General features: G+C 42.3%; 1 protein-coding gene across 1 annotated transcript in view; it reads right to left on the minus strand.

Moving 5' to 3' along the window:
* FSTL5 (follistatin like 5) overlaps nt 1-17,977 on the minus strand; it is a 1,290,346-nt gene that overhangs the window by 234,341 nt on the left and 1,038,028 nt on the right. Inside the window, 1 exon segment of the mRNA XM_029618151.1 lies at nt 3,709-3,843. Within this exon segment, the coding sequence (XP_029474011.1) occupies nt 3,709-3,843 (135 nt within the window).

The raw sequence follows: 17,977 nt of genomic DNA on the forward strand, positions 1-17,977 counted from the left end.
GGGCATTTTTCTGTGGCCAGTCCTTTAAGACAATGGCAGTCCCTTGAGGTTGGGGCTGCCATTGCACGTAAAGGATCACTAGCTGTGTTGTTGTGTCTAGCAGTGTGTTGCCATGAGAGAAAACATTGTGCCATACACCTGTAATTTTTTTTCAGGAAAGGGGCCCACTATAATGGCAACTCCCCCCCTGTGTTATTGGTATCCCTCCTGTGACAAAACATTGCGGCTTCGTGCCTCAAAGCCTTAGCTAGATAATTTAGTAATGTCCCAGATTGCCTTCGGAAGGGCTAAATTTTAGCTGCTAATGAACTATCTGGCTATACTTTAGCAGGTAAAGGGCCCAGTTTTCTAAAATTTTCCATTTAGCTGTATGTCTTGTGAGTTGTCTGGCTAAATGGCTTTGAATACGGATCTTAAGATATTTTGCTTCAGTGTGAATATTAATGACCTACTTTTCCATAACGTAGGCCTCATGATACTGAATGCTAATTTACATATCAGTGTCAGCTTTGCTCATGAAAGATCATCAACAAATATTTTTGAGGCAAATGGTATCCAAATATCGCTTAGATGCATAGAGCCCCTGTTGTTGAAGCATTTTAACAGTAAGGCTAAAATGTTGAACTGCACTCTCTACTGGATCAGCATCCAGTGCAGCTTCCTCAAAAGCAGCCAGGTCCAGATTTAGGAATAAGCAATATAGGAACATACCTAAGGTGCCAAATTCTAAAGGAACCCACAAAGTGAGACTCTTCTTTTAACTCTTATTTCTGGGGATAAATCCCCTCAACCCTATTATTGCTATATTGTTAAATCTGGCCCTAGGAGCAACATAGCATGATCTCTCACTCTTGCACCTGTTAAGATCATGGCCATCAAGTTATGAAACACTTGCAATCTTTTAAAAGCATTCCATGGTAGTTTGTGTTACATTGGGTTGCAACAATCCTATCTACTTGTAAGTAACACATGCGTCAACGGTTTCCAAATCTGACCTTGCAAGAAGACCACAGTTTCCTTATGTATTGCAAAGAGGTAAAAGATGAATTAACAGCTCAAGAAATTTGAGGAACCAATAAACATTTAGGATCTCACATGACTTCCAGTCTATGAATAACCTCTAAGTTTATAATTCTACCACCATGAGACCCATATAACTCGATTCTTTGCAGCCACTTGTAGTATGTCAAATTATTTTAATTGATTTATATACAGAAAAAGGAGAAGAAGGAAGAAGTATACAAGAAAAAAAATAATTGTGAAATGTTCACAAAACCATTTGCAGAGAATGGCCAATCCTTGTCTATGGGGAAAATGCTTAGTAAATGAGGCCCTGAATTAAAGGTAGATAAGACAATGCAATCTGATGAGGTGCATTCTAGAAAACAAAGCACTCAATGAAATACTAACTGCCTCACATTCAAGTTCAAGTGACTGGAGGAGATTAGATATTAGGGATGTGAATCGTTTTAGGACGATTAAAATTATCGTCCGATAATTTTAATATTGTCTTAAACCGTTATGGAACACAATACAATAGAGATTCTAACGATTTATCGTTATAAATCGTTAGAATCGTGAGCCGGCACACTAAAACCCCCTAAAACCCACCCCCAACCCTTTAAATTAAATCCCCCACCCTCCCGAACCCCCCCCAAATGAGTTAAATAACCTGCGGGTCCAGCAGCGGTCCGGAACGGCAGCGGTCCGGAACGGGCTCCTGCTCCTCAATCTTGTTGTCTTCAGCCGGCGCCATTTTCCAAAATGGCGGCGAAAAATGGCGGCGGCCATAGGCGAACACGATTGGACGGCAGGAGGTCCTTCCGGACCCCCGCTGGACTTTTGGCAAGTCTCGTGGGGGTCAGGAGGCCCCCCACAAGCTGGCCAAAAGTTCCTGGAGGTCCAGCGGGGGTCAGGGAGCGATTTCCCGCCGCGAATCGTTTTCGTACGGAAAATGGCGCCGGCAGGAGATCGACTGCAGGAGGTCGTTCAGCGAGGCGCCGGAACCCTCGCTGAACGACCTCCTGCAGTCGATCTCCTGCCGGCCCCCTCCTGACCCCCACGAGACTTGCCAAAAGTCCAGCGGGGGTCCGGAAGGACCTCCTGCCGTCCAATCGTGTTCGTCTATGGCCGCCGCCATTTTTCGCCGCCATTTTGGAAAATGGTGCCGGCTGAAGACAACAAGATTGAGGAGCAGGAGCCCGTTCCGGACCGCTGCCGTTCCGGACCGCCGCTGGACCTGCAGGTTATTTAAGTCATTTGGGGGGGGTTCGGAGGGTGGGGGATTTAATTTAAAGGGTCGGGGGTGGGTTTTAGGGGGTTTTAATGTGCCGGTTTTGCGATTTTTCGATTTTTCGATTTTTCACGATTTTTCACGATATTTTACCCCCCCAAACGGCAACAATACGATTCCCTCCCCCTCCCAGCCGAAATCGATCGTTAAGACGATCGAGGACACGATTCACATCCCTATTAGATATCCAGTTGCACAAAAGAGGGAGCAAGGAAGAGGCACACAACTACAGGCCTATCAGTTTAAATTCAGCGCTTGGTATAGTCAATGAAACATTACAGAAGAAAAGAACATTGCAGCACTCTGGCATGAATAAATTACAAGCTTTCAAACATTATCATTTTACAAGAAAAGGTGAAGGTGTTTTTTTTTTTTTATGAGGAGATCAGAGTAGAGATCCAAGGGGTAAAGTGAATTTTTCCTATTTGGGCTTCAATAAAGCTTCAATATATGTGCCTTATGAAACAGCTCATATATTTCTGTCAACATGTAGGAGTCGGGGGGGGGGGGGGGGGGGGGTCAGTTCTGAAAAGACTAATTAGAATTATGCACATTTTACAACATTAATCGAAATTAGAGAAATATCTTTGATAAATCAAATTCTATATGCCATTCAGAGGTAAATAATCAAAATATTTTCATTTTGACAAATCCTACAGGTAATTTTTACCTATGGGTTTTGCAGGAACAATCAAAGCAAAACTCTATAGGCACTTTCACTTTTATTGCCTAGGGATGTGTGATGATTCAATTAATGTGCAGTAATGTTTTTAGAGCATACTAAATTTAATTAGTATATACTAGAATATTAGGTCACACTAAATCAAATTAGTGTGCATTAAATGAATTTAGTGAATACTAAAACAAAACATAAAACGAAAGAAAATAAAACATTCAGTTTCTTTTTGACTGCATACCCTGATTACTGCCTTCAGAATAATAGCATATAAATTTGCACCTGGTTTTCTGGGGGTATTTTGACAAGGCAAACATATGAGTAGTTTTAATCATTTAAAACGGCCCAACCTAAGAGCATCACCCAATCAAAAAACATCTTGGGTTTGTCTTCAACCATCTATATATAAATGTCACTATGTTATTGACATGCAATACATGGGTACTTTTACCTGCCTATAGGGTGAACAATATTCAAAAAGTACATTTATATAGAAAAAACTGCAATTTATCCATGGAAATGGCATTGATTAATATCCTCATAGAAAATAAGAAATGCAATCCATAATTTTAGTAATTAGTGCTTGGTTCATATATTTTCTAAGTAGTATTTAATTTTTCTTTTTGCTGTGCATAACAGTTTTGTTTTGGTTTTTTTTACTAATCATAAAACTTTAAAAATAAGCACATTTCTAATTGTATTTTTCTTGAAGCCTTTATTCTAGGATCCAAATACTTACGGGTCTTTCGAGCAGAGTCCTCCACAAAAAGTGAAGAGATGTCTTCATCCACCCCTGCCTCATTTTTAGCAATGCAGGTATAGGCCCCAGTATCTTCATAGCGCACATTGCTAATATGAACTTCACTACCATTTGCTGAAAGAAAAAAAATAATGGTTTTTTTTTTATGAGAATGTGCACATTCTTTTTCCCAGTCTTTTCTTGATATAGGATCACAATAAAATACTTTCCAAAGACGGCAACTTTCAATGCGGCGCATAGGCTTACATATGTACGCGTTCATCAGCCTGTGCCCAGAGACATGACCATTTTATAACATTCTTGCATATATGCATGCATGTTATAAAATAGCCTGACCACGCACATGTGCACTCAATTTTAAGTAGACATATGCCTGTGCACGCAAATACCACTTCTACCGCGTAAGTGGGAGGATTTTAAAAGGCACGCACACTGACATCATTGCCCATTGCCTACTTTCAGATACTTGAAAGGTTTTAATGATCCATGGTCAACAACAAACATTTTCCGTTGGAAAAAAATCAGTAGAACTAGGGGTCATGACTTGAAACTCCAGGGAGGAAGACTCAGAACCAATGACAGGAAGTATTTCTTCACGGAGAGGGTGGTGAATGCCTGAAATGCCCTTCCAGAGGAAGTGGTGAAGACTAAAACTGTGAAGGATTTCAAAGGGGCATGGGATAAACACTGTGGATCCATAAAGGCTAGAGGATGGGAATGAAGAGAAGAGCCATGGGGGTGGCTTGCTGGAATGGAGGCTACTACCTGGTGATTACTACCCTTACTCAATAAACTTTCACACGGTTAATGCAACTCCAACTCTCTGCTTCAACAGCAAGGGGAAATGTGGAAAAGAGGATTTGCATTCAGACAACAACCGACAAGGACTAAACTACACAGTCTGGGTAAACAAATAAGCGTGGGGGTAGCTTGCTTATTGCGGCAGTTACTACCCAAAACCAATTAATCCTGATACTTCACTTTGAATGCATATACAGCGTTGCTCTCTGCTTCAATGGCAGGGGAAAATGTGGAAAAGAGGATTTACATTCAGACAAAATCCAACAAGGCATGGATCTGTGCAGTCTGGGTAAACAAGCATTGGGGTAACTTGGCTTGATGCGGCGGTTACTACCCATAACCATTAAGCCATATGCTCACCTTTGATGCAACTCCAACATTACTCTCTGCATCAATGGCAGGGGGTGGCAGGAAATTTGAATCAAAGAGTTACTAACAAGGGCCCTGAACTTGATGGTTGGTGGAACTTGATGGTTGGTGAAACAGATAAGTATGGAAAAATAAGGGCCGGATTTTAAAAGATTTACGCCTGTAACGTGTCTTACGCATGCCAGACCTATTTTTAAAAGGCCGGGCGACTCGCGTAAAGCCCCGGGACGCGTGTAAATCCCGGGGCTTTACAAAAGGGTGGTCCGGGGGGGGGGGAGGGGGGAGGTTCTCAGCACAGTGGCCATATTTGTTGCTGTGCCGGGGATCGCGCGCCAGCACTCGACCAGTGCACGCAACTTACTTCAGCCCCAGGGCTGAAGTAAGTTTTGCAACAAAGAAAACAAAAAGCGACCTCCTCACCCTGCCTCCATTATAGAAACTCTCCCGGATTTGTATATACATTGTGGGAAGATGAGAGTGAGGATGTGTGTGTTGGGGGTTGGACTCTTTCCCCCATGCATTCTCCACAGACTCCACCTTCCACCCTGTGTGTGTTTACAGTTGAAAGGATATTGTGTGTGTGTGTGTGTATTGCATGGTGTGTGTGTGTGTGTATATTGCATGTTGTGTGTGTGTGTATGCATGTTATGGGCCTGGTGTGAGTGGTATTAGGGATGAATTGGGTGTACATGCATGTCCGGGGGGAGGGAGCTGGATGGGAGGTTGTGCACTCTTCCCTTCATACTCTTTAGTTTGCCCCTCCCCTTTCTCCTCCTCCCCCATGTATGTGGGGGTAGGTTGTGTATATGTGTTATGGGGTTGGTGTGAGTGACTGGTGTGTTTCAGAATACCTGAAGGTGTGTGTGTGTGTGCTTGTGTGTGTATGTGTCAAGAAGTGGCTGGGCATGTGGGTGTGTGTTTATGTCAGAGAGTGGTTGGGTATGTGGAATATGTGGAGGTGTGGGTCATGTCTAGGAATTGTGTGTGGCTGGGGGGTTGGGGTGCATGACTGTGGGGGGGGGGAGTAGAGGGCGTATGCTTCGGGGTCAGTGGAGAGTTCAACTGTTGTAGGAGGATATGTAATCTTCCTCTGCACTCCCCTCTCCTTTCTAACCCTCCCCTCCTCCTCAGTACTCACTGCCTTCCTCACTCTCCTTCTACTCTCTTCCTCTAGCCTCCTTCCCCCTCACTCTTCTCTTCTTGCAACTCCCTCCTTTTATTCTCCCACTGCTCCCCCTCATCCAGCCGCCTCCACTTTCACTCTCCAACTGTTCCCCTTCCCCTTTCACAATCCCACTGAATCCCATCCCTTAACCCCCCCCCCCCCACACACACACACACACACACAAGTCCACTGTGGTGGTATGAATGGTGTTAGATGAGGGCAGAGGTGTGTTTGTGGATTACTAGGGAGTATGGGGGGAGAGTGCAAGAGTGTGAGCACTGGCTGCTCATTCTACTTTCCACTCAGCCGTTCTTCTCTCCTGCATGCTCTGTGCAGTTGTTTCCTTTTCCCCTCCCTCTGCTGCCTTGACCTCCTGACCTGCAGTTTTCCTGAGGCTCAGTTTCATTTGCCAGCTCCTTCTGAGCCATTGATGGTTGCTCTTCCGGTCTACTGGAACCTTAAAGGTCTCCAAGTGTTGCAGAGTCATGGCTGTAGTTTTCATACTTTGCTGGCTCCTTTTCTGCTCTCCCAGTCTGCCAGATCAATGACTTGTCGGTGCTTGTTATAAAGCCTCTGCAGCATCCATTTTCCCCTCTGGTTCCAGCCCATGTTTTGCCCAGTCTCGGGTCCTGCACATGCTCCTGGTGCTGATATCTGCTCTCCCACATTCATTGTCAGGACGGTGTGTGTGGTAATGCATGCACACGTGCTGTTGGACTGATATGATTACCTGGAACCCCTAATATTTTTATAATGTAGAAAGAAAGATTTATAGACAGACAGAGATAAATGTATTTATTTGAAGTACATCATTAAATCTCACAGACAACTCAACTGTTAAGAAATTATAACACCAATTTAAAAAACAAAACAAAACTCTACATTTTCTCTCTTTTTCATGAACCCTTCAGAGTTAGAGAGCCCAAATGCGAGCTGGAGGGTCTTTCTGTGTCTTCTTGAAGTCAGGGCCTCCTTCCTCTCTTCTATGGTCTCTTCATGTTCTTCCATAAGGTCATCATGCCAAAGAACATTTTTGCCAGGATGGGACAGTACAAGAGAAAAACGAGAAAAAAAGAAATGATGCTTCAGAGACAAACAGAGCCTTTGAAGTACAAAGCAAGACAGTGGACAGCATGCACAGCTCCACTTTCAGTTCCATTTCTAACAGAGTCATTTCTTCCACTCTATGATATACCCCAGAGCATGAATACATCTATTAGTGGACACTGTTAGGAAGTCCTTTTGAAAGGATTGACATGCTTAAATCTGGATTCTTCACATGTAAATGCAATTTACACATTTAAAAGGGCTTTTACATTGCTACAATAAATGCTATAAAGTTTTCAATTGGTTTTGCACATGTAAGGGCATGTTAGGTGCATATATGGGCTTTGGAAAATTGGTACGATAGAATGTTACATTTACATGCGTAACTCCTTTGAAAATTACCTACTTAACTGAAGGACTCGGACCCTTTAGAATAGCAGGTATATGATCCTACAGCACTTCAGAAAATATATTACAGAAGAGGACTGGACAATGAAAACAAAATGTTGCTATGATTGCACCTATGACCAAAGACTGAAAAGGGAAAGCTATAATCTATGGAAGATAAAATAAAGAAAGGGTAAGAAAAGACAGGAGCTGTTGTGCACATATTGGAAATGACATTTACAGGGCATAAAAACAATGTGAATGGATGTAACACTGAACTACAGCAATAGCACAGAATGGAAACAACAGATTACAAACAGAAATGAACAAAGAGCAGAGATGCAAGTAGGTGACATGGATTGTGTAGGAGTTCTAGGTATGGCACAGAAAAATATGTGACCTCTATATAGTACCTACTATACCAGCATGACAGACACATCACATGAAAGCAAATTTGCAAGTGCAAATAAAAGTTATCATGCTAGATGCTGATGCATATGCAGAAGAAAACACTAAGTAGGTGGTTGCACACAGTACAACACAGCTTGCCTCCTAACACTTCTATACATTTCTGGCACCCAAGAGTCCATAAATTTCTTCTTCCACCAGACGTGAGGCAGCAAAATCCTCAAAAAGAGCTGGATAAGCACTAAGGTGGTAATGAGTTCTGAGACAGTCTGAAAAACAAAGAATATAAAACACTGAGGTCATGGCCCAATCAAGGTCATAATAAACTACAAATCCATTATAACCGGTCACTCTCATCCTGCTTTCATGCATTGGATCCATCAACAATGTGCGCAAACCTAAAATTTCACATACAATCATATGGAACAAAAAAACCACCATGCATACTTACAACAGCTGGGGTTATTCATCTGAATCTTAGTATTGGCCAGGGACAACCCGCTGGAGGAAGGGTGACATTCTGTAAAGGTGGCTGGTGAGATGCTGGTCATTTTTGCTTAGTCAGTCAAGGCAGAATCATGTAATCCTTGCTGTTCTATGATGAGTACCACCACCACAAGGGTAATACTTCAAATCTATTTAAAATGAAAGTGTAAAGTGCATGTGCGCATACAAATTAGCACATGTGCGCATGGAGATGGTAACTTATAAACAGCCACACGGGCGCACATGTATGCGGGTATGCGCGTATGCCGACTTGCGCTAATGGACGCAGCCATTTTATAATATATGTGTGGCTAATATAAATAGGCTGTACATGCGTACATGTGCATGCAATTTTATATGGACATGTGCAATTGCGCGCATATGCCACTTCTACAACATAAGTGGGGGGATTTTGATACATACGTGTGCCGACACAATTAACAGTTTCCCAGTTCACCCAGTTAAAGGAAAGGACTTCCTAACTCCCTAGTTAATATAACTCCCTTTTACCCTTTTAGCCCAACCCTTAAAATGTTTGCAAATTAGTCTCAGTATGTTTTGTTTTATTAGTTACAAGCCATCCATAGCAGGAGTAATGTTACACGGTAGGGGACCCCAGCGGGCACTTGTGTGCGTAAATTCTTACACGCACATTTCATTGAGAAATCTAGGAAGGCCCATGCTGGCCCAGGCCATGTTCATTCCCCACCCCTTTCTTGTACAAAAAATGTTGTGCACTTACTCACGTGCTTTTTAAAATTTGCATGGTGCTCGCCTGCCCAACTTCTGCTTGTATCTCCCAGGATTGACGCACATGGTGCTTTTAAATTTCGCCGTAAATAGTGCCTATTTGTACAAGTCCTGTTTTATAAACTTCAAACATACACATGCAATTAATGACAAATTAGCTTGTATAAAAATGGGGCGGGCTGGGGAAGGGCCATCATTTACATGTATAAGTTGCTGTTTTATAACCTGCAAATTCAGCGTGTGTACGACTGTTACCTGCACATATTTACCCCTGCTTATTATCTGGTGTAAGTCAGAATAGAATTCTTTATAAACAAATCCTGACCGGGTGACGGGATCTGAGTACATTAGGGGTGGGGGAGGTGCAGGCTGAAGAACCAGGGGGCTCTTGATGACCTAGAGAGAGACTAAGAAAATTGGTGAACTTTGCTAAAACTGGTAATTTCCTTCACATGCTCATGTTGTAAAATTTGATAATTTATATACGTAAAATCCGATAAGTGCTAAGGAAAATATGCGAGTTACATTTCCGCATGTAAATGATTAAAATTAAGGGCACTAATAGATGCACATATCAGATGTCCATCACTTATCATGATACATTTTGACTTATCCCGGCAAAGTTGCCACTTAGCCAGATAAATCTTAACAAGCGCTCCTTAGCCAGGTAAGCATTAAAATGCTAGTTATCCATCATCTTACTTCTCCAGCTAAGTAGTGCTTTTCTTTTACTTATCTGGTTATTTTACTTAGCTGGATAAGTTGACACAACACTATTTAGCAGAATATTTGTAGGCATTTAGCCGGATAATTCAAAACTTATGTAGCTATGTTTAAAATACAAGTCGCATATTTTTTGATATGCGAACATGTTAGGTAGATTTATGTATATTTTACATAGGGTGTGCACATTTGCATGCATGTGTCCATATAGCTGTGAATATGAACACGCTCGTGCATATTTTAATGTTATCCTCCCTGTGTTTGTATTCATTTTGCATAGCTGAAAAACATTCTCTGCTAATATCTCACGGTGAACTGCAGCCTTTATAAAAGGGCCATGAAGAGTAAGTGGCAGCAGTTACTCTTCTGTCTCTACATGTGTCAAAACCTTTATGCAAAGCATAGTTTTCTACATGACTGATGATATGCTGTATCCTTGAACAGAGCTGAAAAGGCAGGAGTTTATTTGATTGCTTCCAGCTGGTATAAAAAATTGCAACAGGGCAGATATACCAGGAGGGGCAACGAAACACTGGAAGAATAATCAGGGTGAAAAAATCCTATTGACTGCAAAGGGGGCAATATTAAAAAAAATGTATGTGGGAAAATGAGGGTTTAAATTTCATAAAAACATGTTTTTAATAATATGATTCCCTCATAAGTGAGTAAAAGTGCATAATTTACCTACAAAGGGGTCAATGCAATACAGTGCTCTCAGCCGAGCACAGTGTTTAACCCATTGTTGGACATAGGTTGTCTAAGCACAACCAAATCCTCTTATGCAATAATAATAATCGTGGCGATATTAAGTCGGAGGAACAAAAGAGAGTTAGGAAAAAAAAATCTCCCTCCTTAAAAGTGTTCCATGTCTGCCCTGCCCTAAGCTCCCTCCCTCTGAGGGAGCTTAGGGCAGGTCAGAAGAAGTGAATAAATCAATATTAAATTGTGGGCCCTTAATATTAATTTATTCACTCCTTCACTTATTGCCCATTGGTCCTTTGCACTGACATTTGACAGTGAAAAGGACCAATCCCCTTTCAGGACAGCCTGAATTTATCAGCGTCCCTTTTCCTAACCCGTGGATGTTTGCCAGTTAGGAAAATGGACGCTGATAAATTCAGCATCTGTTTTCTTAACCGGCGGACAGCCGCCAACAGCAGACCTCTCTCGGGTGCACGCTGTCAAGGAGGCACTAAGGGCATGCAATCGCTCCTAGCACCTCCTTGACAGCACAAACCCTAATTTAAATATTGCATCGCGCCCCCAAAAGAGATGCCTGGGGGCGCGTTAGGAAAGCATCGGCCCCTTAGAGTGACTGAAGTTATGTGGAGAGAGGGGAAAGTACACATGGTGATTGAAGATTCAATGCTAAAAAGGTAAATTTGTGCAGATAACTCCATCTGCACAACTGTCTTAAATTGAATTGCACAAGCTTAAAGATGAATTTTAAAAGCCTGGCACTTGCCAGAACCAGGAGATATGTGCCTAGTAGATTTTTAAAAAATCCTCAAATACACGCATATCTCCCACTGTGTGCACAAATAAAATGTTCCAAAAAAAGAGGCGGGCATGGTCTGAGTGGGTCAAGGGCATTCCTGGTTTTCACATTGAAATGTGCGTGTAAATACTTACACGCACACGTGCACGCCAATGTCCCCAATGTCGCCAATGTCCCCTACCGCATACATTTACTTCTGCTATGGATGGCATGTAAGTCATAAAACAAAAAAACCTAAAGAGATCAGTGGGATTTTAAGGGTCAGGGATAACAAGGGAGAAAGAGGGCTATTAAACCAGGGGTTTGGAAGTTCTGTCCCTTAACTGAGCAATCTGGGAATGAATTGGGAAAACGGGCAAAGACAGTGACAAGCATGTTTTTAAAATTCCTCCAGAATGTGTGTGCACAAGCGTGAGGTCAGGATATTTTATAACATGAACATATATACACACATATGTTATAAAATGACCATGTCTCTGTGCATGGGCTGATGAGCACATGCACATGTGCACATGTGCATCTGCACACCAGTTTAAACGTTACTGCTAAGAGGAAGATTTTAAAAGTGTTGCTCATGCAAAAAAGGCCACATATTCGCATATGTGAGCCATGCACGAGCAATGCAAATTTTAAGAAGCCAGGAAGTCGCATGTGCATCTTGAAAAAGAAGGTGGAAAAGGGGCAGGTCATGGATATTCCCAAGAGTGATATGTGTAATCCCAAATTTTACAGAGGTTGCTGCTCTTCATGAGGAGAGAGAGAAAGAGAACCCCTGTACAGAGTTTCTCTGACACTTTCTATATATGTACCAGTCTAGAGGGGCACTTTGAATCGGGGTGGGTTTTCAGGTGGTGGGTTGGGGTTAGGGAGGTTATGTTACTGACACATTCAGAGATATTTATAATAAAATTAACATCAGCAAAGAATTATAGCCCTTATAAGTGATGAAAAGGAGTAGATTTGTACAATGTAGCTAGCTAGCATACCTCTGATTGTGTCTGTAACAATAACCCTCCTAACTCCAACCCACCTCCTGAAAACCCAGTCTGATTCAAAGTGCCCCCCTAGAGTGGTACATATATAGAGAGTGTCCGAGTGACTCTATACGGAGTCTCTCTCTCTCTCTCTCTCTCTGCACAAGATACACATGTGTAAAGGCTGTAGACGTATGCACGGCAACAATATTTTATATGCTATATACGTAGTTTATAATATGAGGTGTATTTTTGCTCATGCTGCAATACGCACATTTATGGGCTCATGTATGTTTCTTTTAAAATGTACCCGTTAGTGTGCTTAGATCTAACCAGGCAGGTATTCAGCTGGTATTTAGTTGGTTGACTGCCAGTTAAAATCAACCAGATTATTTTGATGCTCAGTCATGCTTTGAATACCCGATATTCAGCTGCAACTTTATTTGGTTACCTGCCAGTTAAAATCAACCAGATTATTTCGCTGCTCATTGATACTTTGAATATCTATATTTGCCATTATTTTCATTATTAATTTAAAGCATTTATAATGTAACACTGCTATTAATCAAGTTGTCTTAGGGAATGGCCTCTGCTACTACTGGCATCAGTAGTATGGGATCTTCTTGGTGTTTGGGTACTTGCCATGTTCTTGTAGCCTGGTTTGGCCACTGTTAGAAACAGGATACTGGGCTTGATGGACCCTTGGTCTGACCCAGCATGGTAATTTCTTATGTTCTTATTTATTAAGTTTACATTTATTAAAATGTGTTGATTGCCTAAGCAATTTGCAATCAAACATACATTAAAATAGTAGAACAAAAAATAAAATATTACAGTAAAATAAAATAGTACATATTAAAATAGTAAAAACATATTACAATAATAAGTTTTCTAATTTCTGTGGGGGTGCTCATATGCTCATTTATAGTACATTGTAATAGTTCCAATTTCAGATTCATTTGCCTGATTTTCTCTTTTTTCGATTATATTGTTTACATAAAATCAAAATGTGAAAAAATACTACATTTCAAAATAATGGTGATTGATGTAGTCTGATGCAGGGAGGACTTTTTTCCCAGTTATGTGAAAAATCAAATAATGCTTGACAATTCTGGTAGAAAATATCATCATACAGCAAAATGATGTGATGCAGGTTTTCCAAGATTAGTAAATCAGAAAGCTGATAGGAATACAAATCAGTGTTTGCTTAGTTGAATAGTTTGAAGTTCATATTTGTTAAGATTAAAATGACTCCTTTAATGATATCTTGTCTAGTATTAAAGAGAAAGTGACCCCTTATAAGTCTAAGAGGATATGTTATAAGCACCCCAGGTTTCCTTGGTTTGATTCTGTTCTTATAGGTAGTAAGCTCTTGATGTGTCACGCCAAGTGAAGGTGGAGGAAATACTATTCTGTATTGCTTTCATTTTTTTTTTAACAATGTAGAACTACCTATAGAGATTTATTCATAATTAAAAGGAAGGAATTTTTTTTTTACTGAGCGTTTAAAAGAATCAAGGAATTGTTTGATATATTAAAGACCCTATTAATCATAGTAAGAAATCTAGTTATAGTCATTTGTGAGTTATAATGTTTCTAAAGATGCTAAAGTAGCTGATGAGCTTAAAGCCCAAGATGGGTTTTCAGCTAGCAGCTCTTTGCTAGTAGATTCTTCATTGGACAAAGTTTGCTTTCCCTCTTCTGTGTTATGGCCTGATTTTTACTTTAGCTGGAGTCCCTGCTTGAGGATGTCCTTTGCCAGTTAAAAAATTCTCACTGTATAGTGGATCCTTGTTCTTTTTCACTTTTATAAAATATATAAATAATATCACAAATTCCATTTCAGGCCTTTTGAGAGAGAGAGAGAGAGAGAGAGAGAGAGAGAGAGAGAACGCATCTAGGGTGACACTCATAGTAGTCAACTATTTAAACCACTATAGGAGGGCCAGCTAGTAACTCAAGGTGAATTTTTGGGGGTGGTCTAAGGTTTTGGGACCAGTTTTACATGCACAGTGAGACATACAAACAGCACAGTACATATCAGGGAAGATTTGAACTGATTTGGAGTGAGGAAAATCACACAAAGATGAGATTTCTACAATGTTCTCACACCCTATCTTGATACTACTCTGGTAGAGTGTCTATCAATCCTTCTGTACCATTTGCAGCAACTGGGCATTCAAGGTAAAGTATTATTGTAGCTCTCTTACTACTTATCCCAGGCTTGTGTTAATGGTATAACATATGATTGGTTTGAAATGCCTTCTAGAGTACCCAAGGGTTGATACATGCCAGTGTGAGCTGAGCAGATTAAGCTGATTAATCTGCCATGATACACACGTACTTGCTGCTGCACGCACAATTTAAAAGTTCAAAAAAAGGGTCTGGCTGGGACATGGGTGTTCCTGGATTTTTTACTTGAAATTAGCACAAATTCGCACAGGCATGTGCCGAGGGTCCCCTGCTGCGTAACTTTACTTGTGCTGTGTGTTGTGTCTCACGGGGAGTCCAGGCCATTCGTCCCTGCTCCTCGCCATGGCTCCCCGCGGTGATTGCCGGCGGGGGAGGCGATGGACCGCTCGGCACAGCTTCCGGGATCCAAGATGGCTGCCCTGCCCTTAGATGCAAGGCTGCGCCTCCTCTGCAGAATTAAAGGGGCCTCGTCCTCCAAATTGCCTGCACCTGCTTCTAATGGGCTAGGCACAGGGGAGGTATAAAAAGAGACTTCCTCTGCTCACTCCTCAACTTGGCAATGAGTCTGCTCACTTCGGTGAGTCTCCTGGTGCCTCGGGTTCCTGATCCTGGTTCCTGCTTCTTCTTGGATGATTCCTTGGTGTGTGACTTGGGACTGGCAAGTGGTGATTCCTTGGTGTGTGACTTTGGACTGGCAAGCGATGATCCCTCGGTGTGTGACCTCGGACTGGCAAGCGACGCCCCTCTGGTACTCGACCTCAGACTTCTTCCGGACCATCCGTCTTCAAGGGCCCATCTAAGTCCCAGCGGCCCGGGTCCATACGGGCTCCTCCCGGGGGGGGGGGGGGGGCACGGGCTTCCAGTGGCGAAGATCCAGTTGGCCCTTGCACCGACCTCACGCCTCTTTGACCTCTCAAAGGTCCACCTAAGTCCCAGCGGCCCGAGTCCCTACGGGTTCCTCCCGGGAGGACCGCGGACTACCAGTGGCAAAGATCTCAGTTGGTCCTTGCTCTGCCTCCACCTCTCTTCGCCCTCTCGGGGGCCCATCTGAGTCTCCACCAGCAAAGATCCAGCCAGTTCCAACTCCTCTTCCACCTCTCCACCTGACGGGGGAACCTCAGGAGCCATCTCCTAAAGGTCATACCAACCTCCTGTCGGTCCAAGGGTTTACGACCCTCCTGGGCATAACATTGTGGATGATGTGTAAGTAGTAAACAAAAAATTCTAGGCAGATCAGTAGGATTTTAAAGGTTGAGGCTAATTGGAGTGAAGGGAAGCTATTAAACTAGGGGAGTTTGGAAGCCCTAACCCTTACCTGGGAAAGCTGAGAACAAATTGGGAAAATTGGTAATGGCGTCGATGCATGTCTTTTAAAATCCCCCCAATTATGCAGTAGAAGCAGCATTTGTCCACTTAAGCATGCGCCTGCATAAAATTGCATGAACATGTGTGCGTGGTCAGGCTATTTTATAACATGCATGCATATTCGTGCTTATGTTATAAAATGGCTGCATCCCTAGGCACGGTCTAATGAATGTGCGAACATATGCATCTGCACGCCAGTTTAAAAATGACTTGCTAGAATCTTTGAGAGTTCAATTTAAAATGTATGCTGATGATAATGTCTTGTCCACCTTTGTCTTTAACCAAGAGGTTCTTTATAGGATTGATTTTTGAATGGGTAGTAATCACTTAAAATTGAAACTCAGTAAGACTGAAGTTTTTTGCTTCCCTCGATTCAAAATTTAAATGACTGAACATAATATTTCCACTTTTCTTATATTAGATAATCCTATTCCATTTAAGAATCTGTCTGAAATTAAGGGATCCCTTTTGAATACATTTTATCTTTTAAATCTCAGCTACATCAGCTTCTTAGAGAGGGGTATTTTAAACTGAGGCTTTTGAGACATGTTTAATTCATCCTAGATCCAAAGGAATTTCATATTATTTTACAGGCTTATGTTTTAATCTATATTAATTAGAGTAATTCATGATATTATGGGTTACTAATTTCCAGTTTTAAAGCATTGCTGATTTTACAGAATTCTGCTGCCCATCTCCTTACAGATGGGCAACAAAATGATCATGTCACACTTGAAAGATCTTCATTTGTTGCCAGTGCTGCAACAAATCAAATTTAAAGTTTTAGTTTTGCTTTTTAAAGTTTTAAAACACAATGGACCTGAATATTTAAAGTACTTATTGATTCCCTATGTTCTCAGTCACCCCCTTCATTCCAATACGAAAAATCTATTGCTACTGAATATACTTGTGTATAAGTCGTAAACTTTTGGCCAAAAAAATTGATCCTTAAAAATGCAGTCACCTTATCCATGGGTCAGTCCACATTAATGCTGGTAATTAAAGATGCTGCTTCTCTCTCTGCTGATGCTACTTGCTGTAACAAGGGAAGTTGCAAGAGAGAAAAGAGGCACCAAAGGACAGGAAAAAAGATGCCATCAAGGATGAGGGGTGTGGTGTAGAAGAGCGGTGTTGCGGCCTTGCCAGCGTTGCTGTCTCTGAAGTCACTGCTTCTGCTCATTGCTGATGGGAGACCCGGGACTAAAGGAAAAAGATTGTGGGAGGAATCAGCAGCAGTAGGTGGTATTAGCAATCACTGCCGTTGCCAGCAGTAGGGGTGTGCATTCATTGTCGACGTATTAGCAACCCGCAACGTATATGTCCATATTCGTTGTATTCGTGGGGTCACAAAACATATGGCGAACCCCCACGAATACAACGTATCTAATGAATAAACCCCCCACTCTCCTGACCCCCCCAAAGACTTACCAAAAATCCCTGGTGGTCCAGCGGGGGTCCCAGTGCGATCTCCTGCACTCGGGCTCTCGGTAGCCAGTTTTCAAAATGGCGCCAATAGCCTTTGCCCTCACTATGTCAAAGGGGCTACCGGTGCCATTGGTCGGCCCCTGTCACATGGTAGGGGTACAAGATGGCGCTGGCCATCCATTGCTTCTACCATGTGACAGGGGGCCGACCTGTGACATAGTGAGAGCAAAGGCTATTGGCGCCATTTTGAATACCAGCAGCCAACAGCCCGAGTGCAGGAGATCGCTCCGGGACCCCGCTGGACCACCAGGGATGTTTGGTAAGCCTTGGGGGGTCAGGAGGATGGGGGTTTTAGATAATTAAATGTAATGGGTTGGGATGGGGTTTTTTTGGGGAAACAAATAAATACGTAACTAATGAATGGATCGGGGTCCCCCGAGAATGGATGCAACGGATTTGACTCCCCAGTAATACGAATACCAAATGGGTCGAATCTGTCCCTGCTGCACATCCCTAGCCAGCAGTGGCTTCATCCCACGCCAGACTGCTTGTTACTGCTGGATCTGGTCTTGACACTCCTGCCTCCTCTGATAGCTGGCTAGCCCGATGTCTTGCCACCACTGACTTTTGTTTGTTATCGGGTAAGTCCCCAATCTT

Source organism: Rhinatrema bivittatum, chromosome 1 (genome assembly GCF_901001135.1).
Source record: "Rhinatrema bivittatum chromosome 1, aRhiBiv1.1, whole genome shotgun sequence".
Classification (NCBI taxonomy): Eukaryota; Metazoa; Chordata; class Amphibia; order Gymnophiona; family Rhinatrematidae; genus Rhinatrema; species Rhinatrema bivittatum.